This window comes from Ursus arctos, unplaced genomic scaffold (genome assembly GCF_023065955.2).
Source record: "Ursus arctos isolate Adak ecotype North America unplaced genomic scaffold, UrsArc2.0 scaffold_8, whole genome shotgun sequence".
In the NCBI taxonomy this organism is placed as follows: Eukaryota; Metazoa; Chordata; class Mammalia; order Carnivora; family Ursidae; genus Ursus; species Ursus arctos.
Genome location: NW_026623100.1, coordinates 47,735,201 through 47,750,317, shown reverse-complemented (window position 1 = coordinate 47,750,317; position 15,117 = coordinate 47,735,201). Strand labels below are relative to the sequence as shown.

General features: G+C 47.5%; 1 protein-coding gene across 1 annotated transcript in view; it reads left to right on the top strand.

Moving 5' to 3' along the window:
* Window positions 1-15,117, top strand: part of POLR1A (RNA polymerase I subunit A) — an 86,550-nt gene that overhangs the window by 17,112 nt on the left and 54,321 nt on the right. The window contains exons 10-12 of the mRNA XM_026481395.4: window positions 6,775-6,945; window positions 7,081-7,203; window positions 9,427-9,657. Coding sequence (XP_026337180.2) covers window positions 6,775-6,945; window positions 7,081-7,203; window positions 9,427-9,657 — 525 coding nt within the window. The remainder of the gene's footprint in view (window positions 1-6,774; window positions 6,946-7,080; window positions 7,204-9,426; window positions 9,658-15,117) is intronic.

Here is a 15,117-nt window from a genome sequence, read left to right as displayed (position 1 = left end):
TTCATTCTTTCGCATGTAGCTGTCCAATTTTCCCAGCACCGTTTATTGAAGAGACTGTCTTTTTCCCACCGGATGTTTTTTCCTGCTTTATCAAATATTAGTTGCCCAAAGAGCCGAGGGTCCATTTCTGGGTTCTCTATTCTGTTCCATTGGTCTATGTGTCTGTTTTTGTGCCAGTACCATGCTGTCTTTGTGATCACAGCTTTGTAGTACAGCTCGAAATCCGGCATTGTGATGCCCCCAGCTTTGTTTTTCCTTTTCAACAGTTCCTTGGAGATTCGGGGCCTTTTCTGTTTCCATACAAATTTAAGGACTATTTGTTCCAGTTCTTTGAAAAATGTCCTCGGTATTTTGATCGGGATAGCATTGAAAGTGTAGATTGCTCTGGGTAGCATGGACATTTTAACTATGTTAATTCTTCCGATCCATGAGCATGGAATATCTTTCCATCTCTTTATGTCTTCCTCAATGTCTTTCAAGAGTGATTTATAGTTTCTAGAATATAGGTCCTTTACGTCTCTGGTTAAGTTAATTCCAAGGTAACGTATGGTTTTTGGTGCTATTGTAAATGGGATGGATTCCCTAATTTCTCTTTCTTCGGTCTCGTTATTCGTGTATAGAAATGCAACTGATTTCTGAGCATTGATTTTGTATCCCGCCACGTTACTGAATTGCTCTATAACTTCTAATAGTTCGGGAGCGGCTTCTTTTGGGTTTTCCATATAGAGTATCATGTCATCTGCAAAGAGAGACATTTTGACTTCTTCTTTGCCAATTTGAATACCTTTGATCCCTTTTTGTCGTCTGATTGCTGTTGCAAGGACTTCTAGTACTATGTTGAATAATAGTGGCGAGAGTGGGCATCCTTGTCGAGTTCCTGATCTTAAGGGAAAGGCTTCCAACTTTTCCCCATTGAGAATAATATTTGCAGTAGGCTTTTCATAGATGGCTTTTATGAGATTGAGAAATGTACCTTCTATTCCTACACTCTGAAGGGTTTTAATCAGGAAAGGATGCTGTATTTTGTCAAATGGTTTTTCGGCATCGATTGAGAGGATCATATGGTTCCTGAGTCTTTTCTTGTTGATATGATGTATCACGCTGATTGATTTGCGAATATTGAACCACGCTTGCATCCCAGGTATGAATCCCACTTGATCGTGATGGATAATCCTTTTAATGTACTGTTGGATTCTCTTAGCAAGTATCTTGTTGAGGATTTTGGCGTCCATATTCATTAGGGAAATCGGTCTGTAATTCTCCTTTTTGAGGGGGTCTTTGCCTGGTTTGGGGATCAAGGTAATATTGGCCTCATAGAATGAGTTTGGTAGCTTTCCTTCTGTTTCTATTTTTTGAAATAGCTTTAGGAGAATAGGTATTATTTCTTCTTTGAATGTTTGGTAGAATTCCCCAGGAAAACCGTCCGGGCCTGGAGTTTTGTTATTTGGAAGGTTGTTTATCACTGACTCAATTTCTTCATAATTAATTGGCCTGTTTAAGAAATCAATTTCCTCCTGTTTCAATCTTGGTAGTTTATAGGTTTCCAGGAAGGATTCCATCTCTTCCAGATTGCTTAGTTTATTGGCATATAGCTGTTGATAAAAATTTCTAATAATCCTTCCAATTTCAATGGTGCTCGTCGTGACCTCTCCTTTTTCATTCATAATTTTAATAATCTGGGTCCTTTCTCTTCTCTTTTGGGTAATTGTTGCCAGTGGTCTGTCAGTTTTATTGATTCTCTCAAAGAACCAGCTTCTAGTCCTGTTGATCTGCTCTACTGTACTTCTGGTTTCTGCTTGATTGATTTCAGCTCTAACTTTGGTCAACTGCTTCCTCGTGCATGGATTGGGCCTGTCCCTCTGTTGCTGTTCCAGCTTCTTGAGGTGAGAATATAAAAACTGCATTTTAGATTTTTCTATTCTTTTGAGTGAGGCTTGGATGGCTATGTATTTCCCCCTTAGGACTGCCTTTGCAGTATCCCATAGGTTTTGGACTGTTGTATTTTCATTCTCATTGGTCTCCATAAATTGTTTAATTTGATTTTTGATTTCCTGGTTTATCGAGTCATTCCTGAGCAGGATGGTTCTTCGTCTCCAAGTGTTTGAGTTTCTTCCAAATTTTTCCTTGTGGTTGAGTTCCAATTTCAGAGCGTTGTGGTCTGAGAATATGCAGGGGATAATTTCAGTCTTTTTGTATCAGTTGAGACCTGTTTTGTGTCCCAGAACATGGTCTATTCTTGAGAATGTTCCATGGGCATTAGAATAGAATGAGTATTCTTTGGTTCTGGGGTGTAGTGTTCTATATATATCTATGAGGTCCAACTCGTTGAGTATGGCATTCAAAGCCTTTGATTCTTTGCTTAGTTTTTGCCAGGGTGTTCTGTCTATTTCTGATAGTGGAGTGTTGAGGTCCCTACTATTAATGTATTTTTATCTATATGTCTCTTTATTCTGGTTAAGAGTTGGCTTGTGTATCTTGCTGCTCCCCTGTTGGGGGCATATATGTTTATAATTGTCATATCCACTTGTTGAATACTTTCTTTAAGAATAATATAGTGCCCTTCTGCGTCTCTAACTATAGTCTCTAGTTTAAAATCCAATCTATCTGATATGAGAATTGCTACCCCAGCTTTCTTTTGAGGTCCATTTGCGTGAAAGATGGTACTCCATCCCCTTACTCTCAGTCTGAATGCATCTTTGGGTTCGAAATGAGTCTCTTGTAGACAGCAAATGGATGGGTCATTTCTTTTTATCTAATCTGCAACCCTGTGGCGTTTTATGGGAGCGTTCAAACCATTTACATTAAGACTGATTACTGAGAGATATGATTTTAATAATGCCATGTTGCCAGTAAAGTCTTTGTTTGTATTGGCTCTGACTTTCTGTTCTGTATCACTCTTGGGGCCTTTTTACTTTTATAGAACCCCCCGTAATATTTCCTGTAGGGCTGGTTTCGTGGTTGCAAAATTGGTTAGTGACTGGCGATTCTGAAATGTCTTTATTTCTCCATCAATTCTGAATGACAGCCTTGCTGGATAAAGGATCCTTGGCTGCATGTTTTTCTCTGAAAGAGCTTTAAATATGCTCCCCCAACCCTTTCTCTCATTCCAGGTCTGTGTAGACAGGTCTGACGTAATTCTGATGCTTTTGCCTTGGTACGTGAGAAATTTTTTTGTCCTGGCCGCTTTCAATACTGTATCCTTGGATCTAATATTTGCGAAATGCACTATGATGTGACGTGGCGTAGGTTTGTCGTGGTTGAGCTTGGGAGGGGTCCTCTCTGCCTCTTGGACACGAATGTTTGTTTCCCTCTCTAGATTAGGGAAGTTTTCAGCTACAATTTGTTCAAATATCTCTTCTAGACCTCTGTTTTTCTCTACCCCCTCGGGGATGCCGATGATTCTAACATTGATTGGTTCATTGAGTCAGTAATCTCCCGTAACCTACATTCGTGGGCGTGGATTTTTTTAAGACCATCTTCTATTTTCATTTTTTCCTCTATTAACCCATCCTCCAATTCACTAACCCGTTCCTCTGCTTTGGTGACCCTGGCCGTCAGAGCCTCTAGTTTTGCCTGCATTTGGCTCATAGAATTTTTAATTTCTGTCAGATTCGCTCTCATTTCTGTCCTTAGGGATTCTATATTGTCAGTAACCTTTTCGTTAATAGTTTTTTCAATTCTACTCATCATTTTGACCATCGTTACTCTGAATTCCATTTCTGATACTTTGGTTACATCCATATCCGTTATTTCTGTGGCAGAGGCCACAGACTCACTGTCTTTTCTTTGCTGGGGGGGGGGCTTCTCCTTCTTGTCATTCTGATGAGGAGAGGTTGCGGGGTTGTCCAGAGCCCAAATTATTGACTGGGTCCCAGGCCGTGCCCCTTGTTTTATAGGGATCTTAGGGATGTGGGCTTCTTCTTTAAAGATTTTATTTATTTATTTATCTGAGAGAGAGAGAGAGAGAGACAGTCAGCAAGAACGGGAACAGAAGCAGGGGAGTGGGAGAGGAAGAAGCAGGCTCCCCAGCGGAGGAGCCCGATGAGGGACTCCTTTCCGGAACGCCGGGATCACGCCCTAAGCCGGAGACAGGCGCTCAATGACTGCGCCACCCAGGCGCCCCGGGTTGTGGGCTTCTTGATTTTTCAGCCTGCCTTCTGTGTTCTGGGGGAGGGGCCTGCCGCGCCGATACTCAGGCAACCCTGTTTGGGTAGAGTCTCTGTGTCCCCTGCGAGGGGGGATTTCAGCTTAGTTCTAATGCCCGCAGTGCAGATGCAGAACACTGGGGGTGCAGGGAGCTGCCAGTTGGGAATTCTGTACAGTTGTGCGCAAGCTGTCATTTGGGGGAAGCTAAGTAATGTCGAGGGGAAGCATGACAGGAGCATAGAAAGATCTAGGTCCTGCCCCAGCGACCTTTGTTGAGTTGCTTTAGTTTCGTGGGCCCGTCTCCACTGTAAAATATGTATGGTTGGTGGTAAGATTTTACATATAGGCTGTTCAGGGCCGCCTGCCTTCACTGGCAGTGATTGGCAGCTCTAGAAAGAAGAGTCTGCCTCCTGTGGGCCCTAAGAATGTCCCTTTTGGGTTATAGTACCAGAGCCTGAGTCATCCACCTCTGTTTTTGGCTCATTAAGACCTCTAGCATTGGGTTCAGGAGGGTACCATTGTCGATTGTAGGAATTTCCCAGAATAGGACTGTCATGTTGGAGGCCTCCACTTCCTCCTCAGTAAACGATAGCACGGGATTCAGTTTTCCCGTTTCAGCTACTTCAGTGTGCCAGGTCTTTAGTGGGTATAAAGATGAATCAGGCACTCGGAGAAGTTGCTGAGATCACTGAGGCCCTTCCCAGCTCTGAGCTGCTCTCTAGATGGAAGCAGGAAGGGCTGTCTCAGCCTTCAGTGGACGGGGCTCTCAGGCTCCCCTCCAGCTGCCGGCTTCAGTCCTCTGGGAGGCTGGCCCCTCACCAGGTGGCGACACTGTCTGCCTGGACACGAGTGTTCTGGGTTCCCGTACTCTGCTCTGCACTGTCTTTGGTTTTGCTGAAGTTTTCTGCTCTGTCAGGCTAGTGTGCTTTCAGAAACCTTCAGTCTAAGAGAAATGTGTCATCTGCAGGTCCTGGTCCAGTTTTGGGGGGAGGCCATAGGAAAGCCAGGACCCGTGACTAGGGCTGAGAACTTCTATTTTGATGCTCCTTGAAAATAGAGCAGCCATTTGTTTACAAAAAGAAAAGGAAAGAGAAAAGAAAAGAAAAAAAAAAAAGAAAAAGAAAAGAAAAACCAGGTGTCTTCAGAAATAAACAATATTCTCTCTGATTCTTAAGGTCCATGCTCCCAAAGTCACGGTGCCTTCTTTCTTTGTGATTAACAGGACCTGTTCTTATTTCTTTCCCCATATGCTCCCCACATTCTATTCCTATGGCAGCCCTCTCCGGTCTCATTATAAGAATAATCACATAGCCCTGAGCCAGGTAGTGTCATAAGCAGTGAGTTAGGCTGACAGCGCCCCTTCATCATATAGGTGACCATCCCTTCCTGTGAGACTCCCTCAGCCAGAGAGAAAATACATCTGTCCTCCCTATAACTAAAGAAATCCTCTATTTCTCAGGGTTGAGGACAAACCCACTTCACTAATGGTTTTCGTGGCATTCTTATTTACTAGATCTTCACCTGTACCCCCATACCTCTCCCAACACACTGACCGGTCTGTTCACTCATCTCACACTGGGGGACATCTGTCTGGCTCCTGTGTCATAGCCAACTGGGACTAGTAGGTGGCCAGACAGTGTCAGTAGGTGGTGCTATAAGACAGGTTAAGAGCCTGTCTCCTAGGCAGGTAGGGAGAGAAGAGGAGGAGGCAGAGTCGGGGACAGAAATATTAAAAAGGATTGGTTAAATATCCCAGTGAGGCTTGGATTTCAGCCAGTCCCTTGACATATTTCAGTTGGGGACCCACATTTTCATTGGTAACATAGAAAATAGTATGGCCAACGTTTTTCCTTTTAAGAAATTATTCTACTTGTGTTTTTATAAGTGCTTTGGATTAAGTTTTTCCAAAACCATAAAGGTAAAATTACATGTGAGAATCAGTTATTTGGTGGGATAACAGCTTCATAAAGAGTATAGATGGGGGAAGAATTTCTAGGGTAGCCTGAAGAATTAAATAGTAAGGACTCAGCAGCTGCTGCTAGCAGACCCTCCCATTACTTTCTTGGCTTACACGTTGCAGTGAAACAAGCTACCATGTTGGAGAAGCCCACAAGGCACGTAATTGCAGGTGGCCCCCGGTCCAGCAGCTCTCGGGGAGTTGCACCCTGCCAACAAGCATGTGAGCTTAGAGCTGGATCCTTTCCCAGTTGAACCTTCCAATGAGACCCTAGCTTGGGCTGACTCCTTTATTACAGCCCAGGAGAGACTGAAGCAGAGAACCCAGTTGAGCTATATGGACCCAGATTCCTGATTTACAGAAACTGTGAGGTAGTGAATGTGTGTTGGTTTAAAAAAAAAAAAAAAGTTCATTTTACTATCAATGAGTTCATTTTACTATCAGAAAAAGGCAGGCTGGTAAGTGTATAATGGGGCTGATGTTTTGTTGATACAAACTGAGAAGATTGATATACTAGCGCTTTTGCCACTGATCTGTCGGGTTCAAAAGACATAAAGGCAGACTCTGGAGCTTATCGTTTGTCAGAGCGAGAGGAAGAAAGAAAAATAAAACCAAGCCTGGCCTTTTTGAGGTTTTCCATCATGCCTGTTCTCTCGGTTGTGTCTTCCCAGGATAAAGACTCTTTGGTTGTTCTGGACCGATCCTTTTTGAGTATGCTTCCAGGCCAGTCCCTCACAGACAAACTTTACAACATTTGGATTCGTCTTCAGAGCCACGTCAATATTGTGTTTGATAGTGAGATGGACAAATTGATGATGGAAAAATACCCTGGCATTAGACAGGTGAGCAGGAAGTTGTATCCCTGTTCCTAGATGAAGGGATTAAATAATAAATGTATTGAAATAAGAAAATAATACGTATATTTGACTTTTTTTTTTTTTTAATGATGCTTTCTGTGGACTTCTTCCTGCATAAAGATCCTGGAGAAGAAGGATGGCTTATTCCGAAAGCACATGATGGGGAAGCGAGTAGACTACGCAGCCCGCTCGGTCATCTGCCCAGACATGTACATTAACACCAACGAAATTGGAATTCCCATGGTGTGTGTGGAGGGGCCTCAGCGGCTACTGTTGGGTGGCAGATGGGAACGTTGACGGCTGGGGAGAAGGTTACGGCAGACTGTGGTGGCTTGGGTGGGGACAATTTATACTGCTTCCTGAACAAGCTGTTTGGAGGGGACATGAGGCTGTGTGATGGTGCTGCTTTCACTCCTTGCCAAGTCTCCAAACACCTGCCTGCAAGGAAGAACCCAACTCCTGGGCAAGCAGGGAGCCGCTGCGGGGCGTTCCACATCCCCGCCTGCGTGTCTTCCCGCCTGCCTCTCAGAGCCTCATCTAAACCTTCCTGGTCAAATTGAGCTCATCACAGAGCTCAGAGATAAGGAACCGGGAAAAGAGAATTTCCGCCCCATACACTTGCCTGGCATTAGGAGTCAGAAATGTGTCCCCTTAGTTGCCAGGCATAGGAAAGGGGGAGAGCCCCCGCAGAGAGGGCTGTGTGCGTGTCATCCATCCTTCCAGTTCCTCCGGGATAAGCGGTTTGCCCCGTCCACCCATTAGTGCTTCCTTAGGGAGCCGGCCTCCTCCTCTGCCCCCCCCCCCCGCAAGCTGTGGCACTCATTAGCAGCAGCGCTTTAATCGGCTTCCTCCTTAATGGGCCTTGGGGTCAGTAAGAGGAAGATGGTTTAATTCCCTTTGTGGAGAGTCTCATTTCCTCATACGCTGCCCCCTCTGCTGCTCTCGGGGGAGCACTACTGATGAGCAGAGCTCAAGTGTTCTGATGGCCTCCTGCATGCCCACTGCCTCGTCTCTCTGGGGCACACTTGGCTCCCTGGGCAAGGGCACACATGTGAGAGGACAGGAGTCAGAGAAAGTTCAGTCCTGCATCCACTGCCTCCTAGAACCATAGGTCTTTCTATCCAGAAACTGGGTCAGGTGGCAGAGAAAGGCCTTGTGAAGCCCAGTGGTGACCTTCCTGAATCAGGTTCTGAGAAGAGAGGCCCATTTATTGCTGTCCATTGCTTTCTGTGGGCTGAAGACATGGGCTACCCCTGTAGGCTTTGGCCTCGTAATGCCTAAAGCATCCCAGCTTTGGGAGAGACCTTTAGTGCTGCCTCCTCTTTCTACCTTCAAGGGTGCCAGGCCTCTATTTCTTGGCTCTGGTTTCATTCCATAATGCCTGGTCCTAAGGAGGGACTCTGAAGTTACTCACAGGATGGGGTGAGAGGCTGACTGTGTGAGACTACCTCTTAGTCCCTGTGGCATACACTTCCCGTAGAGCACTGTGGAGAGGTGCTGTGGGAGCAAGGAGCTGAAATAAGTTTAGGGAATAAGCTAGAGATGAGCAGTGAACCAGACAGACTAGAGTGTCCCCTGAGAAGCTTACATTCCAGTGGTGGAGACGAATAAACAAATACATTGGAGCATAAACACTCTGTGAGGCAGTGGTCAGCGCATTGGCAAAAGTGGGGCAGGCGAGGGGGAAAGGGAGCGCTGGCTGGGGTGACAGGGAAGGCCTCTCGCAGTGTCACCCAAGCAGAGATGGACAGAGAACCTGGACAGAATCCAACCAGGTTCTTTACGTCAGACTCCTCAGAGGCTCTGATGTAGTTAAGTGCATTTGGAAGCGTCAGAGGGTTTATGATATTCAGCAGCTTAGAAACTCACTTAACCAGGGAACTCGTTTCTCTCGGAGTATAGTGCAGGTCTAGCGTTAAGCGGAACACTGCATTTTCTCGTGGATCAGGAGGCCGAATCGGTTTCATCTCAAGCGCCACCTTGATTGTAGTGGCAGCCGAAACTGCCGGGTGGAGGCTCCAACGCCATGTCTGGGCTCGGGGCAAGGGCCAGGATCACTTAGTGATGTCTGCGAGAGCGGGGAGGGCTGCGCTGTGGTACTTGAGGGCAGGTATTTGCCACCTCTCTCAACCTAGTGTCCCATTCTGGGTTCCCTCTGGGAACTGTGAATTGATCGGTGGGTGAGGAAATGATGAAGTGTTAAAATGGGTTACCAAAGTTCTAATGTTCAGACAGACTGCTAGGAAAGGAGGCCTGTTCTCTATTCCCTTAAGGCCTCAAGTCTAGAAAAATGGCCCTGTGGAGAAGACAGACAGGATGTTGCTTACTCCCTGAAGGACCACTGTGGCAAGGATAGCCCCTCCATGTCTTAGGGAAGAAGTCACACAGCCTGTGGAGTCAGGTTTTGAATCCTCCTGTGTCATCTTTTCTGCCTTCCCCGAACTTTCATATCCACTCCATTTCCAGGTGTTTGCCACAAAACTGACCTACCCTCAACCAGTCACCCCCTGGAATGTTCAGGAACTGAGGCAAGCAGTCATCAATGGCCCCAACGTGCACCCAGGAGCCTCCATGGTCATCAACGAGGATGGCAGCCGTACAGCCCTGAGTGCCGTCGACCTGACCCAGCGGGAAGCCGTGGCCAAGCAGCTCCTGACGCCAGCCATGGGGGCACCTAAGCCCCAGGGGACAAAAATTGTGAGTAGTGGGCAGATTTGATCAGGGACTCGGCCAGATAGCTCCCCTGTGACTGCGAATCATGAGTGCTGACAGGAATCTATGAGCTGTTCTGCCTTCCCCGGGATGAAGCTTCCCCCACACGTGGGTGTTCGTTAGGGGCTTTGTGGTGTTTGCTTTACCTCCCCAGCTGGAGGAGTTCCTAGGATCCTGACCCCATGATTAAAGCTTCACTTGGCTGTTCCATGTCATGCAGCACAATTCTGGGTACCCATCCAAGGCTTGAGAAATGCTCCCTAATCATAACTCAGTTGTGGTCCTGGGGCAGGCAAATTTGCTGTCCTTAAGCGGGGCGACTCAAAGGGTGGTCCTCAGATCATCATCAGCGACAGCATCCCTAGAGCTTGTGAGAAATGCACATTCACCCTCTCTCCTCCCCACCCCACACAAAATGGATTAGAATCTCTGGGAATGGGGCCCAGGAATCTGTGTTTTAACAAGCGCTTTAGGTTTCTCCACATGCTAACGTTTGGGAACTGCCCTAAAGGAAGGAAATGTCCTGTGTGATATGTCCGTGATAACTGATAACCCATGAGTTTCATCTGTTGCCTCATTTTCTGGCGATTGCTGGTGGCTGCCCATAGTACAGTGTTAAGGGATCCTAAGGCTTAACTGGGCTCCGCTGGAAAGAGTACATGATTGATTAGCTGAGGGTGCGAAATCGGTGGGTGACCTCATTTGTGTCCTGTTAAAGATGGCCATTTATACTGGGGGGGCCCTACTAACGAGGCAGTAGCGGCAGAAGTTGTTGAGGTGAAATGGATTTTTATTCTGGGTTAGTGTGTGGGTGAGTACACAGAGTCAAGGGTCTGACCGAGTGCGTTTTCCTCACCACGTTTCCTCCGCGCGTTTGTCAGACCTGTCCTTGTGTTCTGACTTGTGCACACCCGGTGGCCCATCAAGGTCTTCTTCCGTAATGAGATCGAGCTCTACAAAGTTTCCCTCAGTCTTGAAGGAACTTCAGGGGAAGAACAAAGAGTAATTAGGGAAGCACTCTGGCCTTGTCGTGACTGGTGGTTCTTCCCCACAGCTTGTCATCTCGCTGCTTCTCTGTCTCGTAGCTTTGCCAGGGCAGAGCAATAACTCGCTGCCAGTGTTCTGCTTTGGCGGTAGGAGACACGGGCAGACGCACATCAAGTCACCTGCTTTGTTCTTTTCTCGTGGGTTACGTAAGGTCTATGTTCAGGCTCACAGGATCCTTCTGCCTTTCTCAAGGGCTTGCTGTCTTGGTAGGAGGTTTGTGAGAGATGTAGGAGAACTCAAGCCGTATTTCATGTAACGTAGGGTGAATCAAGACAAACACGAAGTAATCTTCATGTTAACTCAAGCCAAACATCCCAAAGAGTCTCACGGTCAGAAAAATTGAGAGGAGAAGAGAGTGGGGTCAGGTGGAATGGAGGACACACTGCTCTCTCCGCTGCCGCACTTTGCCGGTCACTGCAGACAGGGTCCCACTGTGGAGTTTACAGCGTGGTGGGGGCAGGGAATGTGTGGCGCCATGGCGCAGTGGTGTGGCAGATACAGTAGGGAATTAGCAGTGGAGGCCTGTGGCTTTATGTGATTGATGCTCAGGAAGAAGGGTGGCTGAGGGGAATGGGCAGGGTGGGAGGGCAGGGAGGGTTTGGAGTCATCAGGAGGCAGGTGAGGGCCAGCCTGAGGGCTGTAGAGAAGGGAAGGTTATGACAGGGATGTTTCAGAGAGAGAGTCCCAGGGGGTTACTTAGAAAGTTTGGGGGTCAGGACTGTGGAAGACATAAGAGGTAAGAACAAAGCAGGAGAGTGGGGAGTGCCCTAGAAGAAGATGCAGTGGCCCCTGTAAAGTGAGGTGATGGTGGGGAATCTAAAGGCCCATCTTCCGTGAAAGGTGGGTGTGTGGGACTCAAATTATGGGCTGTAGAGTTAGGAAATGAGATTTTCAGAGTGTTTAGCTCTGAGCACAAGATACAATGGAGAGAAAATGGGGGCCTTGTTGGGGCTGAAATGCGGGAGCAGGAGGAAGGCAGGGAGGGCCGGGGAAGCTGAGGGAGAAGAGAGTGGGCAGACTGGGCCAACTCATTTGACATCTGCATCTGTTTCCCATACGGGGTTGTGGGGCGCTTCCGGGTCAATACCAATCCCTGGGTATCTTCAGCTCTCCCAGGGGCACTTGTTAGATGCTTGTGAAGTTAAACGTGAACTCTTCGAGAAGAGTGAGGAAATGGTGGGAGGGCACATCTGATTTGTCCAAGTGAAGGTCACTGGTGACGTAGGAGAGCAGTTTGAACAGTGGGAGGAGCCGGGTCCCAGAGCTCTTGTGAGGCCGCGAAGCCAGGAGCTGAGGGCATTTGAAAGAAAAGCAGAAGGATAGCGGGTTTCTGATGTGACTGGGGTGTGAGGATGGGGCAAGGGCATGGAGAACTTCGCATGGCCTTAGTTACGTCTGCAGGGTTAGAGGGGAGCGGAATCCAGGGCTTAGGAGAGGGAGGGCTGGCCTGCTGCCATTGCTGCTCGATTCCTGGGAAGTGGCTGAAATGAGTTCCGAGCAGTGGGGAGGTTGAATGCAGTTGGCCTGGTCGCTGGTCTTCCAACTTAAGTTCCAGTCCTGGGCACACTGTCCCCGATTTCTCCTCCAGCCTCACCTCTCAGCTCTCCCCCCACACTCCAGCTGGCTGCCATCGGGGCCTTGCCCGTGTGCGCTTGTGTCCCTGCCTGGATCGCTTTGCCCTCCCCCAGACTCCCCGGCCAACTCTGCTAGTCCTTCAGGTTTCCGAGAAGTGCTCCTCCTCTAGGGCAGGGGTCTGTAAACTTTTCCAGGAAAGGGCCAGGTAGTAAATATTTTAGGCTCTGATGCAGCTGATCAAGCCTGCCTTTGTAGTGTCGGAGCCGCTGTGGCAGTGCACAAATGAATGGGCCTGGCAGTGTTCCCAGAAGACTCTGCTTACAAAAGCTGGTGTCCCACTTGTGTGCTGTAGTTTGCCACTCTCGAAACTAGTATGAGGCCCGCCCCCCACTGTGTTCCCACCACACCTCAGCCTCCCTTCCTTGTTCTCACCACGTTGTGTTGTCATCATGCGTGTACCCACTTATCCTCCTTCCAGTTCCTAAATGCCATGAGGGTGCGGGCAGGGTGTTCTGCTCACCACTCTCTCCCCAGCACCCAGGGTGTAGGAGGAGCTGGGCTCAGGAAGCCTCTGTGGGGTAGATGGATCCAGGCTGAGGTGCAGGAGGCTCAGAGTTAGGAGGGCCACGTTAGTCCTGGTAATCCAGGGGCAGAGACAGGACGGGACTTTATGAAGGAAGAGCAGTTCTTACATCAGGACCTGGGGACTAAGGATGATTATTTTTATTTTCCAAAATCTTAATAACATTACATACAGTACTTACTTATATAATCACGTGCACATGTACTTTTAATGTATTTTTAAAAGACTTCGGTTAATATGTTGCATGTAGATTGGGACCAGCTCAAGGGCTGGGGGACATGACCGGGAAGGAGAGAGCTAGGTCCCCAGAAGAAAGACTGCAGATTAGGCGAGAAGGGAAAGGATGACTGACAGGACCCGTTTCCCCTGGGAGGTGTGAAACCTCTGTCCCTTCCTCTGGGCCTTCTAAATCAGGAGGAGGTGGCCAGGACGGCTGAGTCTCATTTCCCAGCACAGCAGCTTGCCAGAAGCCGCTCTTTGGCTCTGAGTATGCCTCTGAAAACTCTGACCCGGGCACTGGGGCATGCTAATTTTCACTGCAGTATTTATTTAGAGACAAGAGAAAGGAAGGGCCTCAGGTTTGGGTTGGCGAGGGGAGCTCCCTGTGCTCCAGGGCTTCTGTTTGGATTGGCCGGTGCCTGCCAGCCTGGCCTGTGTGCCTTCCCAGCTGTGGGGTTTGCTTATGCTGGAGGATGTCTCGAATTTACGAGACTCAACTCTGAGGCCCATCCTGGGGTTTTGGGCCTGGGCCACAGGTCTGGGCAGTGTCTCCCTGGAGAGGCTAAAGAAATAAGACCTTGAAAGTCAGCTCAGGCTCTGTGACGTATCCTGGGCAGACCCTCAGGGGAATCCGCAGGAGTTCGGGTCTCCTTGGAAACATGGATGTGGGAGCAGAGAGGGGAAGGTTGGAACTCCTTGGGGAGCAGAAAGACTGTCTCATTGCTAAGTGCTTTTAGAATTTTAGTTTTGCTCCCTGCTTCCCTGACCTGGAGGAAGCCTTCAGCTCAGCTGAAAATTTGTGTGTGTCCGCAGGGAGGATGGGGAGGATCTTTTGTTCACTTCTAGGCTCTCTCTGTAGCCACTTTTCTGGTTCAGCTTCGTAAATACAGGCAACACAAGAAGAGACTAGACTTGGAGTGATTTCTTACTCCCAGCCTGTTGCCTGCTGTGATTTGGGGGAACTTGGGTGGGAGGGGTCTGACCCAGTCCCCATAACTGCTCTGGGCTGCTCAGGGGGCCTGCAGAGTGGTTGGGGCAGCAGCTGCCTTCATGTGTTCGCTTTTTAAAATAGCGTTCGTGTGCATCATTTAGGAAGCACAGTAGTTGATATAAGGGGAGTTGAAGGGCAGCCTGAGGCTTAATGAGCTTTCCACTGAGGTCAGCTTTGTGGGAGGTGGTGTTCTGTCAGGAGGACGTGACCGGTGGCATATTGGTAAGGGGGGAAAGTGTGAATGGTGGCCATGTTTAAGGAGTAAAATTACTTGTGGTTTTGTTCTGTTCTCTGTTTGTATTTTCTAATTTTTGCCCCCACAATAAGCACATCACTTGTTCAGTAGTTCTTGCTTTCCTTAAAAATAGTTGAAGATCTTTAAAAAAAAAATGTGGAAGTAATACACGCTCATTGTCTCAGGAACACTACTAAGATGGGTGGAGGTAAAGGTGGTAGGAACTCTGTGCTTTACTCTTCCCCACGTGCCCTTGCCCCTGCGGAGTCCATGGGCACAGCTGGGTAAGGATCCAGGGAGCCTTTTCCCTCATGTATATAAATACATACAGAATTGCATTGGGTTTTCATTTGCCTCATCCTGTCACATTAGATGGCACAGGGATTTGTTTTTTGGTTTTTTTTTTTTTTTTTTTTACTGGAATACATTATTGCCATCACTTCAGGACTAATATAGATTTAACTCAGCTTTTTCATCATTTCATAATATTCCATAGTGTATACTATGGCTTATATACCCGTGCCGCTTCTGTGGGGCAGCCTGAGTTATTCCAGGTTTTTCCACTGTAAACACTGCTGCTGAAACATACGTGTTTATATAACCTCACATTGGCACTTTTTTCCTTATAAAATGCCAAAAGGAAATGAGTTTTAAATGTTTTTAAATCTGTTGTCAGATTGCTTTCTCAAACAACTATGGCAATTTAAATTTCTTATTAATGTTTTAAGTACAAAAGAATGTTTTCAGAAGGCATTGACCTGGGAGTCAGAACCCTGTGCTCCAGTCCTGGCAGTA